Source organism: Curcuma longa, chromosome 17, assembly GCF_044706935.1.
Source record: "Curcuma longa cultivar G26 ecotype Majalengka, Jawa Barat chromosome 17, ITB_CL_G26_1.1, whole genome shotgun sequence".
NCBI lineage: Eukaryota > Viridiplantae > Streptophyta > Magnoliopsida > Zingiberales > Zingiberaceae > Curcuma > Curcuma longa.
In genome coordinates, this window is record NC_133877.1 from 36,146 (window position 1) to 50,691 (window position 14,546).

A 14,546-nucleotide genomic window follows, 5' to 3' on the forward strand; every position below is an offset into this window, starting at 1 on the left:
TTCAGTTAACTATAATTTAGCAATTAATTATAAAAAAATTATTAATGAATTTATTTTTAATAAAAAATAATTAATTTTTAAATATATAACTCCTCTTTAAAATAATTAATTTATACGATCCATTAAAATAATTTACGAATCTAATCTAAAAACTAATTTAACTTTTTTTTCATAATTAGTCACCTTTAGTATACTTAAGATGAAAAAATAAGATTCTAATTAATTTTTAATTAAAAATAAATTAAATAGTAATTTTTGATAATCAACCACTAAATTATTAGTAATTCAATCTATTTCTCAAATAATGAATACTTATTGTTACACCTTTGCAAGAATATTTATGATTGGGCAAAAATAGGAGGAGCGATTTTGCTAATTTTGTATATTCTTGTTTGGCCGTCGTCACAGCCTAATTTTAGCAATACGTTAAAATTACAAGGCTTCACGACGTTATATAATCGGCGACCGCTCGATGATTCCGGCGAGCGGCGAGGAAACGCGATTTTCCGCGGCGTCCCCCGCGACTCGGGGAGGAATTCCGGGAGCATTCCCACTTCCCAAGTCTCCCCTTCCTCCTCCCCCCAATCCGAGCATACCGCTCTTCCACTGCCGGCTGCCATGGCGCTCAAGGCCGTGCTCGCCTCCGACGTCCCCATCTTCGACCAGGTCCCGGACATCCCCACCGTCGCCCTCTCCTCCTCCACCTCGCTCAATTTCAAAGGCATCTTCTTCTTCTTCTTCTTCTTTTTCCTTTTCTTTTCTTATTCTGATGGCTTCGCACATACCGTTGACACGTGAAAGCAGGGCTGGAGTGGAAGAGCAAGCCGGAGAAGCTGGTCGTGGTCGGCCACCGGGGGAAGGGAATGAACGCGCTCACTTCGCCGGATCCGCGATTTCAGGAGGTCAGAGAGAACTCGCTCCGCTCCTTCTGCGAGGCCGCGCGCTTCCCCGGCGTCGACTTCATCGAGTTCGACGTTCAGGTGCCCAATGCACTTTCTTCCTGCCTTAATCTCGTCCTCAATGTTTCCGGCATCCGCAGAGGAGAGGAAGGCGCGGCGTGCTCCTGCTCCATCTCCCGATCGGCGTCCCTTTCGATTTCTTGGTTCCTTCACGTCGTCGTCTCACCATATGCCCCGTTATTTCTGTAGGTCACCAAGGATGACTGCTCCATCATCTTCCATGACGATTTGATACTCACTCAAGAGAATGTAAGAGATCGTTCTTTCCATTTCTATTGTTCTTGTGAGCTAATTGACATGACTTTGATTTATTTTGTCCCAGGGAATGACCTCCGAGAAGATCGTCACTGATCTCAGCTTGGAAGAGTTCCTTTCTTATGGACCGCAGAAGGATTCTTCAAAGGTGAGCCCTGCTGAGATTGCAATCTTGATTTCGATATTCACGATCGCATAGTGCGAAGCAGAACTGTATGCATTTCGCATCTTTCCAGAAAGGGAAGCTGTTGTTCAGGAAGACCAACGACGGCAGAATCCTCAACTGGAACGTGCGAGCCGATGCTCCGCTCTGCACCTTGCCGGAGGCGTTTCAAGGCGTCGATCCTCGGCTCGGCTTCAATGTCGAAATAAAGTTCAAGGATCATGTCATTTACGACGACGAGGAGCTAACTCATACCCTCCGGACAATCTTGCGAGTAATTCAGACTGTGTACTATTCCTCCATTTGATTCTTTTGCTTGATTGGTTTTTTTGTCCATGCTCTGTTCATCAGGTTGTTTATGCTCACGCAAAGGAGAGGCCGATCATCTTCTCTAGCTTTCAACCTGATGCTGTGCGGCTCATCCGCAAGCTCCAAAATGACTACCCTGTAATCAATTTCGATTCAGAATTCAGAATTCTTAATGATCAGAGGTCTCTCTCATATCGTAATGACTTGCGCAGGTGTTCTTCCTCACCAATGGAGGGCAGGAGATCCACAAAGACCCGAGAAGAAACTCATTGGACGAAGCGATCAAACTGAGCTTGGCAAATGGCTTGCAGGGAATAGTGTCCGAAGTCAAAGCCATCTTTAAGAATCCAGCAGCTATTGCAAGAATGAAGGAAGCCAATCTGGCCATCTTCACATACGGAAAACTGAAGTAGGAGTAGGAGTAATAATCGAAATCATTAATCTTCTTTTCCTTAACTATTTTGGGTTTGCTGATGATGATCAGTTCTTGGCAGTAATGTTCCTGAGGTAGTTCACCTGCAGCAGCTGATGGGGATTAGCGGTGTCATCGTCGACATGGTGCAGGAGATCACCGAGGCCGTTTCAGACTTCAGCAGGCTGGATGTCGACGACGACGACGAGGGAAAGTTTTCTCTGTGAGAACTTTAGGCACGTCGTGTACAGTGCGGTAGTGATTTGAAAGTAACATTGTGTTCAATTGCAATACAATTGAAATTTTTTTGTGTAAAAAAAAAAAGAAAAGAAAATATCATGGATACTAGGGATGACCATTAACTGCTTCTGCAAAAAAAAAAAAAAAAATGGAATCCGTCACCTCAGCCCCACACGATTGGCCCAACGATCATTTTTTGTGGATAAATCGAAAAATTGCAGTTGGTTACGACGGAGAAGGGTATTGCTAGGGCTTAGAGATTCGAACCCTTCACTCTTCTGCGTCTGTTCCATCGTAACCAACTACTATGACCACACAACTGCGGTTACATGGATGGAAGTAGGCTCTATCAGTGGGTTACTTCTGAAATCCCATGAACTTTCTCGTTCTCTAAACTCTGAATTCAAATGTGGAGAAACTTTTTACTAGTTTGTTGATTAGTACAACAACACAAATACAAGTAAATACAAAAAAGTACAATGCAATGAAAAGATTACACAATTAGAAATTTACTTCTTGTTTGCTTCTTGCTTGCTTTGATCTCTTTTAGAGCACTAGAACCTCCATTAGACTCTCCCAACATCAGTACCAAAACCTCCCTTTGAGGCTCTTGATGGAATCGACAAAAATATAAAATTTGTTAATCAATTAACTGATTTGCACCTATTAGTCGACTGTTTACCTCTCCAATGACTACATTAATGCTCCAACAACTCTTTCTTTTGGCATCTACTAATATTATCATAGCAATTGATTAGTCATGCATCAATCGATTACTTTGCCAAACTAGAATATTTTATTTGTCTGCTTCTTAATCTAAATCGATTACCTCCACCAATCAACTGAATGTCCACCTCAATTGATTGGTCGCTGAAATAGAGACCTTCTATCGGCAAGAAATTATTTAAATTTGACTGCCTAGTCTATTACTCCTTTAGTTGATTAAATTCCTATATTAGTTAATAGTATTAGTCGTCTGATATTGTGATTTTAGTTGCTATATGGTTGAACCCATGTTATGTTAAAAGACTCTATGTCTTTGGAACTTCCTTATTTGCTTACCACCAATTGACCTGACTTAGCAATACTTTCGTTGCCTAGAGACTGCCTTTGGGATTTCATCTATTTGTCTAGTGTTTGATCGACCTCAACCTATTAGACTTTTAATGCCTAGACATCATTTCTTCATGACTTCAACCTTTGCCTAGCATCAATCAACTTTGACCCATCAAGTTTTCCTCTTGCTCATTCTCAAGTAAATCTTGATCTGTCAGAACTTCCACTTGCTTAGAAGTTCACTCCCTTTAATACTTTCTCCTTGCCTAATCTCTAATCAATCTTAATTCGTCGGGACTTCATCACTTTCAGCTCCTCCTTAACCTACCTAGAATTCCAACAGTTGTCAAATATTTAGTTCTCCTTGACATGTCTAAACTTCTATCACTGTCAAACATCTAATTCTCATTAACCTGCTTGGACTTTCATCGCTTCCCAAGCATTTAGTTCTCCTTAACCTGCTTAGACTTTCATCACTTCTCAATCCTAATCCTTCTTGGCATGCTTGAACTTTTATCCCTTATCAGACCTATTGAACATCTTCATTGTCAACTCTCTATTGGACTTTTTTTATTGCTCTAACTCGTTGTTGGACTTTTCACTTGCAAAATATTTGGTCAACCCTCGACCCATTTAGACTTCATCTAATGTTAAGTGTTTAGCTAACTTTGACCTACTTAATTGATGGTACTTGGGTTATTTATCGAGCGATCGATCTCACTTCTCGACGACCGATCCCATTTCCCAAGTACTCTCGGATCGCCAATATCTTTCCATGAACACTTAACCTTCGTCTAATAACATCTCATTCAAACTCGAGAAGATTACTTGGGATCGACATCCTCGAGGACTGAATGAGCATCCTTGAGTACTAAAGGTGACCAACATCCCCGAGCACTAAATATGGTCAACATTTTTGAGCACTTAACCTGCATTCAACAACATCCCACTCGAGCTCGGGAAAGACACTTGAGATCTATTCCTTGAGTATTTAGCGCTCGTCTAATGACAACCCATTAGGGCTCGGGAGATGCATTCTGAAACTAGGTGCTCGGCCAAATCGGTACTCGACTTTAACTCTCAATGACTTGGAAGACATGCACCATTCGTGTGGAGATTCTCCTCAAGGGTTGTCGCCTCTTGGTCCCCTAACTATCCCACAAATGGATCGCGGATGGGTACGTGACATTCCACGTGGAGATTCCCTTCAATGGTTGTCTCCTAACCACCTCTCGGAAGGAGAGCTAGCGGACATATGCTACCTTCGTGGACATTTTCGAAGGCGCGACTCAATGACTGTCGCTCCTTGGTTCCCTAACTGCCTCTCTAGGGACAACCACGTGAAGATTCCTTTTCATCGGCTATATAATAGCCGGGGAAGGTAGGTTAAAGGTATGATTTTCTTCTCATATGTGGTGGCAACTCTTCTCTCTCTCTCTCTCTCTCTCTCTCTCTCTCTCTCTCTCATCTCTATGAGTTTCCTTTCATTGATTTGATTCTGACTTGAGCATTAGAGTGGTCATACCGGTAACGCCAACCAACCCTGACGTACATCTCTTCGTTGGCCATTGGAGTTTGACTAGCTAGTAGTTGACCATAACCTCGACTTGGACTCGGTAGGCATTCGGGAGAGGAGGAGGCCGAGCAAGCGAAAAGGACACCATCAAAATTGACGTCGTCTGTAGAAAAATCCTACAAAAAGTCACGATGGTTCATACTCGGAGAACGACGATGGAGCATCAATATGAGGGATCAGTTAAATCCCGTCAACCCTCTTTACCTAATGTCATCGAGGACACTGGAGACCCGATCTCCGAGGAGCATCTCTCCAACATGGTTGCCACTATAGTGGAAGAAACTTTAAGATGAGGTAAAATTCTTCGCGTTGAGGGGGAAAAAGAAATAGTATCGGCTGAAGGACCGCCTGTATTCGAGCTCATGACGCAAAGCTTAAGGAGGAGGGGGGATACTTCTGCTTGCCTCCCTGACAAACAACCAATCCATAACGAGCCCATGGGGCCATTACTTGCAATCGACAAACGACCAATCGATAATGAGCTTGTCGAGCTAATATCTGCTAGAAGGGTGGCCGCTTGACAAATGCCCTTTTCTGAAGATATTTTAGGGAAAGAATTACCTCGACATTTTTGACCGTCGCACATTCCTGAATACAATGGCGTCTTTGACCCCGATGATTATTTGTGTCGTTTTGAAAACATCACTCTATTACACCAATATACAAAGGGGGTCAAAAGTTGTGTTTGCCTCACTACTTTGATTGAACCAACTCAACAATTGTTTAATACAAATCGGGGTATGTGCAATTCTTCGATGATTTCGTGACATTATTCTTATCATTTTTTTAGTTCTAAGAGGTAGCTACCTGCCCTTCTCAACCTATTCAACTTTAAGCAAAACCCCCAGGAATCTTGCACTAGTATATTCAGCAACTCACTCAGGTTGCACAGGAAATCCCCTCAGCAGTGCTCGAATTTCTGACAAGTGCTTTCGCCCAAGAGCTTAGAGAAGGAGATTGCTTTCACTCTCTGTTGAAGAAACCTATAGTAGACTATGATGCGCTTCTTGCTCGGGCAAAGAAGTACATCAACACGACCTACGTATGTCGAATGTCGGATCGATCGGGGTAAAATTTATCCAAACGAGTCAACTAACGTTGTGTCACTTGAATCCTTTTTTTGCTTCATGCTCAGGTATGTAACGAATGAATCTGAAGACGCAGAATCCATCCACCTTTGTATGTTCCCCTCATTCTTTCTCTCTGTCATGAACTTTAGTCAGCAACTCTTTTGATGATAGCGTTCGAGTACTCACTTGGTTTGGCGCGAATAACCAGCACTTGGTTGTGTATGTAGTTGTACCGTTGCATCTTGGGAAACAAACGTCTAGCATGACCTCAAAGCATAGCTAGAGGGGACAAATCTATTTTAAAAAACCTGCGTCAACTTCCCAATCAGCGAGCTCGACACTTGGCAACTCATGAGCTCGACAACTTGCAAGCTCGGCAGCAACACTCGGCAACTCGAGCATTCAGTCAGCTCGACACTCGTAATTCAACTCAATCATATAAGACAATTCAGTCATCCCAAACAACTCATCCTTCTATACTTGATAATTTGATATTATCAACTCAAGTCATCTTTTCAAATAAGACTAAATTTATATATTTAGTTATTTTAATTTTTATAATTTTATTATCTCCGACAAATATCTCCAATAGCAGTTTTGTTGTAACAAATACCTTACATTTTTTTTATTGTAGTGGGTGTTAGAATAGTATTTTAAGAACATTTTATTTTTCTCCCCAACAATAGTTCTTCAAATAATATTATATTTATTTCCCCCTGTAATAGAAAAGTCTTCCCAAGTAACGAGGTCAAATATATATTTTCTATCAAGGCCATAGCAGTTAAACCTTCTGGAGAAGAACCGCCGCAAAACATTATCTTAGAAGCTACATGCACTAACAAGATTGTTGTTCAAATTCAAACTCTCTTTTCAACTCAGTCCATAGGTTTCACCTGCCAAATCTTTGGTCCCAAACCTAATGATTGAGTCGATTATATGGTGTTAATGTCTTGGTCAAGTTGCTTCCCATCAAAACCTTCCAATTTATGACATTAATGTATGCTTGAAATATATATTTCATGCATTCACACACAACGAACTCAGACTGCCTTCATCGATCTGTAATCAAAGAGACTGACTAATGGATAGGTATGATGATTGATGACATCCTTTAATTAGCTTAAACTTGCATCCTGAGGCATTGTCAAACCCATTGACAAAGTTCCCTTGCCACCATTATTCAGGTAAGTATACGTATACGAAACGACTAATTTTGTCAAACCAGCACTAGAAGGTCTTGAACACCGAGCTCTTACCTGACAAAATCTCCTTTGCTACACTCTTAAAACTCTGGTTCCCTTGCCTTGTGAAAGCTGAAAGGAAGGATGCAATTTATTGTCGACTTCTTCTTCCTAAGGAAAAGGAAAACATTATAAGCAGTTATTGCAGTCATGCTTATCGTCAACATAATAATTGAGCTTGATAAGTTACACAGCTAAACGTTCTGCAGAATGTAATGTTGCTTTTCAAAAGAGGATTCTGATTCATGGTTAGACGCAGAGATTAGGAAAACTACATCGTACCAACTCGAGGAAAATAGCAAAAGAAATTGGCCTATCAATAATTGTTTCTAGTTCAGTTATGAAAAAAATGAAATACAAACGGGTTTCGGCTCAGTTTTAATATGCATCTCTATGAAACTGATAAAATGTATATTCTTTTAATGTAAATCATATGAATTGCCCTAGTCTCTACCTCTGGTTTCAGATAAAAAGAAACCAAACAAACAAGCACAGAAAAGGAGTATCAAATTCAAATGCAGTCTCTCCATGGAAAATAATTTCTATTCAGTTATATTGAGCTTATGCTAGACTCCTAGTTATCCCTGCAGAGAAGACATAACTTCAACCGAAGGATGAGGCAATCTGTCATTTTCGGATGTAGTTAGAGTCAAACTATGGAGTGAAGGAGGCATGAGAAACATGCCCTGATATTTGCAATACACCAATCACCACAATAAAGGTTCGAAGTGAATTGTGCTCCTTCAGAGGAAGAAACTTGAGGATAACTCTAACATCCCACATCACTTGTGTGAACCACAAGAACCAAAATCCCTCTCTCCTTTAAATTCCACTATTCTATATTCTGTGACAGGCGCAAGTGGCACTGTGCATGGCATCTCCTGGAATGAGATATCATCTGCTTCCCAGAAGAGTGCCCAAGAAAGTGAAAGCCATTAAATTTATGACTACAAACCATATGATGATTAAGACTTGGGGTTGCATCACCGTCTGCATCTAATTCAAAGAGTGTCATCCTCTTCCGACAGCTCAAGATCCGCAATCTCAGATTGCTTGGCTCATTCAACTTGTGCTCACATCACAGTTGATTTATTCAACTGCATGCTTGCAGACCCAAACAACTTATTGATGACCTGTGCATGATGCTATGTGAGGTGGCAGAAGGTGAGGAGGATACCTTAACTCATAGAGCCTCAAAGTTGAGTTTTTGGTAGGTTTCAAACAATTTAATGTTTTTCTTGAAGGAATATAGATAAGTTAGATTGGACGAGGAAGCCTGATTCATATCTAAGCATCAAAAATGGCTTAAAGCTGAAGCTTTCTAGTTTGCAATATGTTTGTGTAGAAATTTAAGTTGCAAATAGCCTACAAGGAGATAGCCACCAGCGACTTTTGTTCCACTAATAAATACTTGATGTGCAGCCACCTATAGTGATAGCAGACTTCTTCTTATCAGCACCAAGTGGAAGCCATGCATGCATCTATATAGATAGATAGATAGATAGATAGATATGCCTACTGTTGGAGAAGAAGGGAAAGCTAATCCAAGGTTTGAATCCTTGAAATCAAAGGAATGCCAGCAAGAGTTGATTTTCAATTGCTTGCGTCAATCAAACAAACAAAGGACCCGTTAGGTACTTGTTTGTTGTTAAGTACAAGAAACAAGAACAACCAGAAGAAAATTTATTAAGCAGGGGAGACTCCTAAACTCTCCAAAACTTCTCGGAGGAGTTTGATGAGCCCAAGCCATGTCCTTCCATGACTCCAATGGTACTTTGTAACAACCTCATGTTTGTCCCACCATGTGCGACCCATCCTCAATTTAATTCCCCCCAAACTCTGCATATGTGCATAAATATAGCATTCCTTCAAACACATGGTAGGCTTCTGTGGCTTACTTGTTCTTCTTCACCAAATGAACAAATTAATTAAAGGAAGGACAATCCAGGAAAGCAAGGAACCACACAAAGGCATGGACAATTCCAACAACGCAATAATTGTACCTTTTTGACGCCCTTCTCTTTACTCCGCACAAGCCCTCTCCTTTCTCTTTGCAAGCTTCACACGCAAACTCCAAATTGACCAGAAAAAAAGAAAATTTAACACATTATTTATTATAATGAGATTGTGTGTCCCGTAATGAGAAGAAAACAGCACTAAAAACACACCTGTTTTAGGATGAATTGCGAAGAAATAAAAAAAGTATTGCAAAAAAACAGAAAAGAAAAGAAGAAAAAATCAGCCGCAATTTGGCTTGAGAAAAGAAAAGGCACAAATATTTTTTTTCCTTCTTCCTTTCCTTCTCCTTCGTCTGTTTCCACACTGCGAGTGGGACAGCACCTCCCTTTGGCTCATCGAATGGAAAGGTTTGCCTTCTCCCCACGGCAGCAAAGCCCTCCATTGTCAATGTTGTGTGTGTTCTTCCATGCACGCATGTTGCCGCATGGCATCGCGCACCCTCTTCTTTCTCCAATTACGCAAACGCCCTCCCCCGCACGGTTCCTAATCGTGAACGCTAATTAACTCTTTTTTATTGGACATTTTTAAATATTTGTTTTTTTTATTTTGATAAAAATTGAGAGAGCACTCAAAATTAAGTAAATTATTAAAAAAACATTAATTAAAAATAAAATTCAAAGGGCATCGCATGTAACACTTAATACTATAGTGTAACAGTTAATTGTAAATGTAACTATTTTAAAATAATTTTAATCAATTAAAAATAATTTTAATCAAGTTGATAAAAAAATATTTTGATATAATAATATTTTAAAATTTAAATTTTAGGATTTAGATATAATTATTTTAAAATAATTTTGATTAATTTAAAATGATTTTATGAAGTTTAATTAATTTTGATATTAGTATTTTGTGTATAATAATTTTATTTAAAATTTTATATTATAATAATTATTAATTTTATATATTATAGATAAAAGGTATTCTCAAAATAAAGCATCTCCTCTTTTGATAAATTCAGTTAGCCTTATTTACTATCCTTGAGGGTGACTGACCTAGTCCGATCCCATGAAAGTTTCCCACCGCCACCAAACTAAATCGAGAAGTGCACGCAGCGCCAGCCCAGACATCCAGCATCCTTTAATTGCGCTCTCCATTTGAAAGAAAATTCTTACAAATACATCATAATTGAAGATCAAATCGTAAATACCTAGATGACAACTTAAATGTCCTACCGTGCCACCTTTATCCCAGGGACAGCATCTCCTCTTTTGAGAATTTATATAATTTGATTTGAGATGTCTTTTTTTTATTATTATTTTTAGTTTGTTTTTTCATGGAACAAAAGATGCATGATGATAAATTAAGAGGGCGATTAGGGTTAGAAGGCAGCCTCGCCACGGCATGTGGCAAATTTGTCTTTTCCCTCGCCTTGTCTGTCGTTTCGGAAGCAAGTAGGACCACTTTCCCGAATCATCACCCAAATTACCATTCCAACCCTCGTCCAGCTGCATATTCCCGATCGAGTACAAACCGTACGGAACAGCCACCGGCGAACGGACAAGGGCGTTTCAGTAATTAAGAGCAAGTACAAGGGCGTTAGGCTAACGCCAAAGTATGACATAATTAAGATAATGCACGCTAATATCTTTCATTTTCCTTCTAAAATAATGTTTATTAAGGAGAGAATGATGATGGGCATCGGTCCATGAAATTTTGACCAGCTGCGAGAAATTAAATTAAAAATTAAAAATTAAAAAAAAAAAAAAGCATCAGTAAATGACGCTTTTGCAGATGTTTAATCGATTAGAATAAATAAACAGGACGTCGCCATCTCTGGCAGTTCCATTTCGAGCACGGTTCTCTCGCAATCAATCATATCATAAAAAATAAAAAAAAAAAAAAAAAAATTAGAGCGAAGCAGCGCGTTGTTGTCCCCCCTCGAACAAGATATCATCTTCGTCATCATCCCACACAGTTGAATCGAATCGAATCGAACTGAATTAATTGATTGGAAAAAGTTTGATGATGGAGGGAGGGAGGGAGGGAGTTACTTCCGCTGCTGGCTTTGCTAGGGCGACAAGGAAAGGGAAGGGAGGAAGGAGAAGGAGAAGAAGAAGAAGAAGGGCAAAATGTCTATCTTGCTTTTGGTCCAGAAGAAGAAAAGTTCCATCTGACTTGGTGATACGCTCTCCACCCATTCGATACGTTAATCGCTGTCACCAGACATGTTTTCTTTTTTAATCTGCCGATTTCTATATCATTCCTGCAATTAATCTGTTCAACGAGGATTGAGTCCAGTTCACGCCACAGGAGTCGTCCCCCTCTGCCCGCAACCTTCCTTCCTTCCTTCCTGCTATATATAGCAAACCACCTCCTTCCTTCCTCTCTCACCCTCGCCCTCGCCCTCCTCGGCTGCTGCTGTCTGGAAGGAAGCATGTGACTGGCTTGGTGCAGTGGAAGAGACAGGTGTTTGTGTTAATTGTTGTTGTAGCAGAGTCTGTTTTTTGTGTTTGTTCGACTTCGATCGATTCGACTGCGAGAGATGGAGAGGGTGGCGAGCGTCGTGAGGCTGCCGCCGGGGTTCAGGTTCCACCCCACGGATGAAGAGCTGGTGGTTCAGTACCTGAAGAGGAAGGTCTTCTCCTGTCCATTGCCGGCGTCTATCATCCCCGACGTCAATCTCGCCAGATTCGACCCTTGGGATTTGCCAGGTTCGTTTTTCCTCTTTCGGATCAATGCGTCTGCGATTTCGATTTCGATTCTGATCGCGCCGCTCGCGGTCGGCGAACAGGCGGGTGCGAGGAGGAGAGGTACTTTTTCAGTCTCAAGGAGGCCAAGTACCCGAACGGGAACCGGTCGAACCGGGCCGCCAGGTCGGGGTACTGGAAGGCCACCGGGAAGGACAAGGCGATCAAGTTGGCCGCCGGCGTCGGCCAGGTGGTGGGGATGAAGAAGGTGCTGGTCTTTTACCGAGGGAAGCCGCCCGCCGGCGCCAAGACCGATTGGGTCATGCACGAGTACAGGCTGGCGGAGCCAGAGAGCCGAGCCTGCGTCTTCCCCCAGAGAAAGAACTCCACTCATGTGAGTTTCTTCTTCCCCTGCTTCATTCATACACAAGCGAGGAGCCGCATTTAACTCGGACTCCATTGTCGACGTGTGCCGCAGAGCTGCGCGATGCCGACCGGCGACTGGGTGCTCTGTCGCATTTTCAAGAAGAAAAGAGCCACCACCACCGACACGGACGCGGAGGCCGCAGGAGACGAGGAGGCGCTCGCGAGTTACAAGGGAATAAGGTTCATCGACTTCATGGGGGAAAGGCGCCGTCCTGCGGCCTGCGCGTCCAATTCCAGCTGCCTCACCGAGCTCTCCGACGGCTGCAGCAGCGGCGGCGAGGAAAGTAGTTCCCGGAAACTGCCACTCGGTTAGAGAGGCCATGGCGTTCCTCTCCGTGCGCCGAGGGTTTAGCAGCTTCTCTCTTCCTCCGTTTTAGACTCGGAAGCCAAAGTCCAAATAACCTTTGAGCTGTTGTTGACTCTAGGATCGATCTCTCTTTCTTCTCTCTCTTCTCTTGTAAGTGTTCTGTTTAGCTACTACTGAAACGAAAGAAAGAGAGCCAGCCTGATGCTTCAATCTCATGTGCCAGTGATGCTTCAATCTCAATGAAATCATGTGTTGCTGCAACTGTGATCGAAAAAGGCCGACTCTTTTCATTTGTTTGTTTGTTTGTTTTCTTTGTGAAAAAGAGCATCCAATGCCGCTGAAAGATAGGGGGAAAGCTGAGGAAGAAAGAGGAGGCATAAGTCTACTTGGATTGTGAAAGAGATGCCCTTCCTTTGCCAGCTGCCCGGGAGGAAAAGGAAAACAGAGAGAGAGAGAGAGTGGTCAAAGCCAGTGGGGGCCACCCCTTGCCCGGGAATATTTTTCTCAAGATCTTGCCTTGACATGGGCGAAGTGGAGATCACATCAGATGGAGACCTATGATTAATGCGTTGGGGCTCTTCGGCCCCTTGAGCTGCGGTGAGACGGTCAACAATAATGAAACGATCAAAGAACATGGTTTGCAGTGCAGATATGCATTTCCCTCAGTTGATCCACGTCTGGCTAATTCTTTAGAGAGCATTGAATGGTCTCCGAAGTGCAACGGTAGGACATTCGGATTGTAATTCAAGGGTCTGCAGTTCGATCCCCAGCTATGGCGTATTTGTAGGAATTTTTCTTCAAATGGGGAACACAATCAAAGGATGTTGGGCATCTGGATTGGCCGCCGTATGCGCTTCCCGATTTACTCTGGTGGTCGGTGGGAAATTTCCGTGGGACCGGGCCGACCACCCCCAGAGATGTGGCTACTGGGATTATCATTTTTTTTAGAGAGCATTGAATGTCCCCGGAGCAATAGTATCGCGGTAAGACGTCTAGGTTGTCACTTAGACATTTATGATCCGATCCCCAACTACGACGTATTTGTAGAAATTTTTTTCAATGGAAAGCGCAATCAAAGGATGTTGGACGTCTGGGTTGACCGCTGTGTGTACTTCTCGATTTATCCTAATGACCGATGAGAAACTTCCATGGGGTCGGATCGATCACCCCCAGAGATAGTCAATGGGCTAATTGAATTTATCATTTAGAGGGCATTGAATTGCGTCTGGACTGATCACTGCGTGTATTTTCCGATTTACTTAATGATTGATGAGAAATTTTCATAAAACTGAATCGATCATCCGGATAATCAATGAGACTAATTAAAATTTATTTATTTATTTTTGGTAAGAGGGCATTGAATTGCTCTTTAGTACAACACAGCCGAGAGCTGTGGAACAGAGCAATGAAAGCTCCAATACGTTTTCAATGAATGCTCATCGGGAGGCGCATGGGAGCCTGAAGCTGAATTAATTGCCCGCTGTATCAGTATGTTTCTGGCCAAGCCAAAAACCCTGAATTACTTACAATTTGATAGGCACGGTTTGATTCCTAGTCGACAATAAGTATTGTTAGGTAATTGTCAAAATTTAGCTCTTGTGTTAGGTCAATGCATTTTGCTCGGTGAGCAATGTGTTGCATTCTGGAACTAGGAGTATTTTAAATGAGTATGGCAATATAAAAACAAGGAAGAAAGGAAGAATAGATAAATAATCTAAGGTATAGGGTGAGCTACAAAGGATATGTAGGGAGGGAGAGCTTAGAGCTTGAGCTATTGAAACATTGTTAATTGTGGTGAGGATTGAAGAAGAATAGGGAAGAAAAATGTTCACCATGGCTTTGAACTACCAAATCATTTATTAGACCATTTAGGCCATGATGCA

The 14,546-nt window shown here is 41.8% G+C and overlaps 2 protein-coding genes across 2 annotated transcripts; both read left to right on the top strand.

The window, feature by feature from the left end:
* The first annotated feature begins 618 nt into the window (after window positions 1-618).
* Window positions 619-2,325, top strand: LOC141811431 (glycerophosphodiester phosphodiesterase GDPD2-like). The gene is made up of 8 exons (XM_074699472.1): window positions 619-721; window positions 805-980; window positions 1,149-1,208; window positions 1,282-1,362; window positions 1,451-1,651; window positions 1,729-1,824; window positions 1,899-2,095; window positions 2,181-2,325. The coding sequence occupies exons 1-8, from the start codon at window positions 619-621 to the stop codon at window positions 2,323-2,325; spliced, it is 1,059 nt and encodes a 352-aa protein (XP_074555573.1).
* Window positions 2,326-11,316: 8,991 nt separating this feature from the next.
* Window positions 11,317-12,924, top strand: LOC141811392 (NAC domain-containing protein 83-like). Its single transcript, XM_074699438.1, has 3 exons — window positions 11,317-11,954; window positions 12,035-12,324; window positions 12,409-12,924. The coding sequence occupies exons 1-3, from the start codon at window positions 11,786-11,788 to the stop codon at window positions 12,667-12,669; spliced, it is 720 nt and encodes a 239-aa protein (XP_074555539.1). The 5' UTR covers window positions 11,317-11,785; the 3' UTR covers window positions 12,670-12,924.
* Window positions 12,925-14,546: the final 1,622 nt, after the last annotated feature.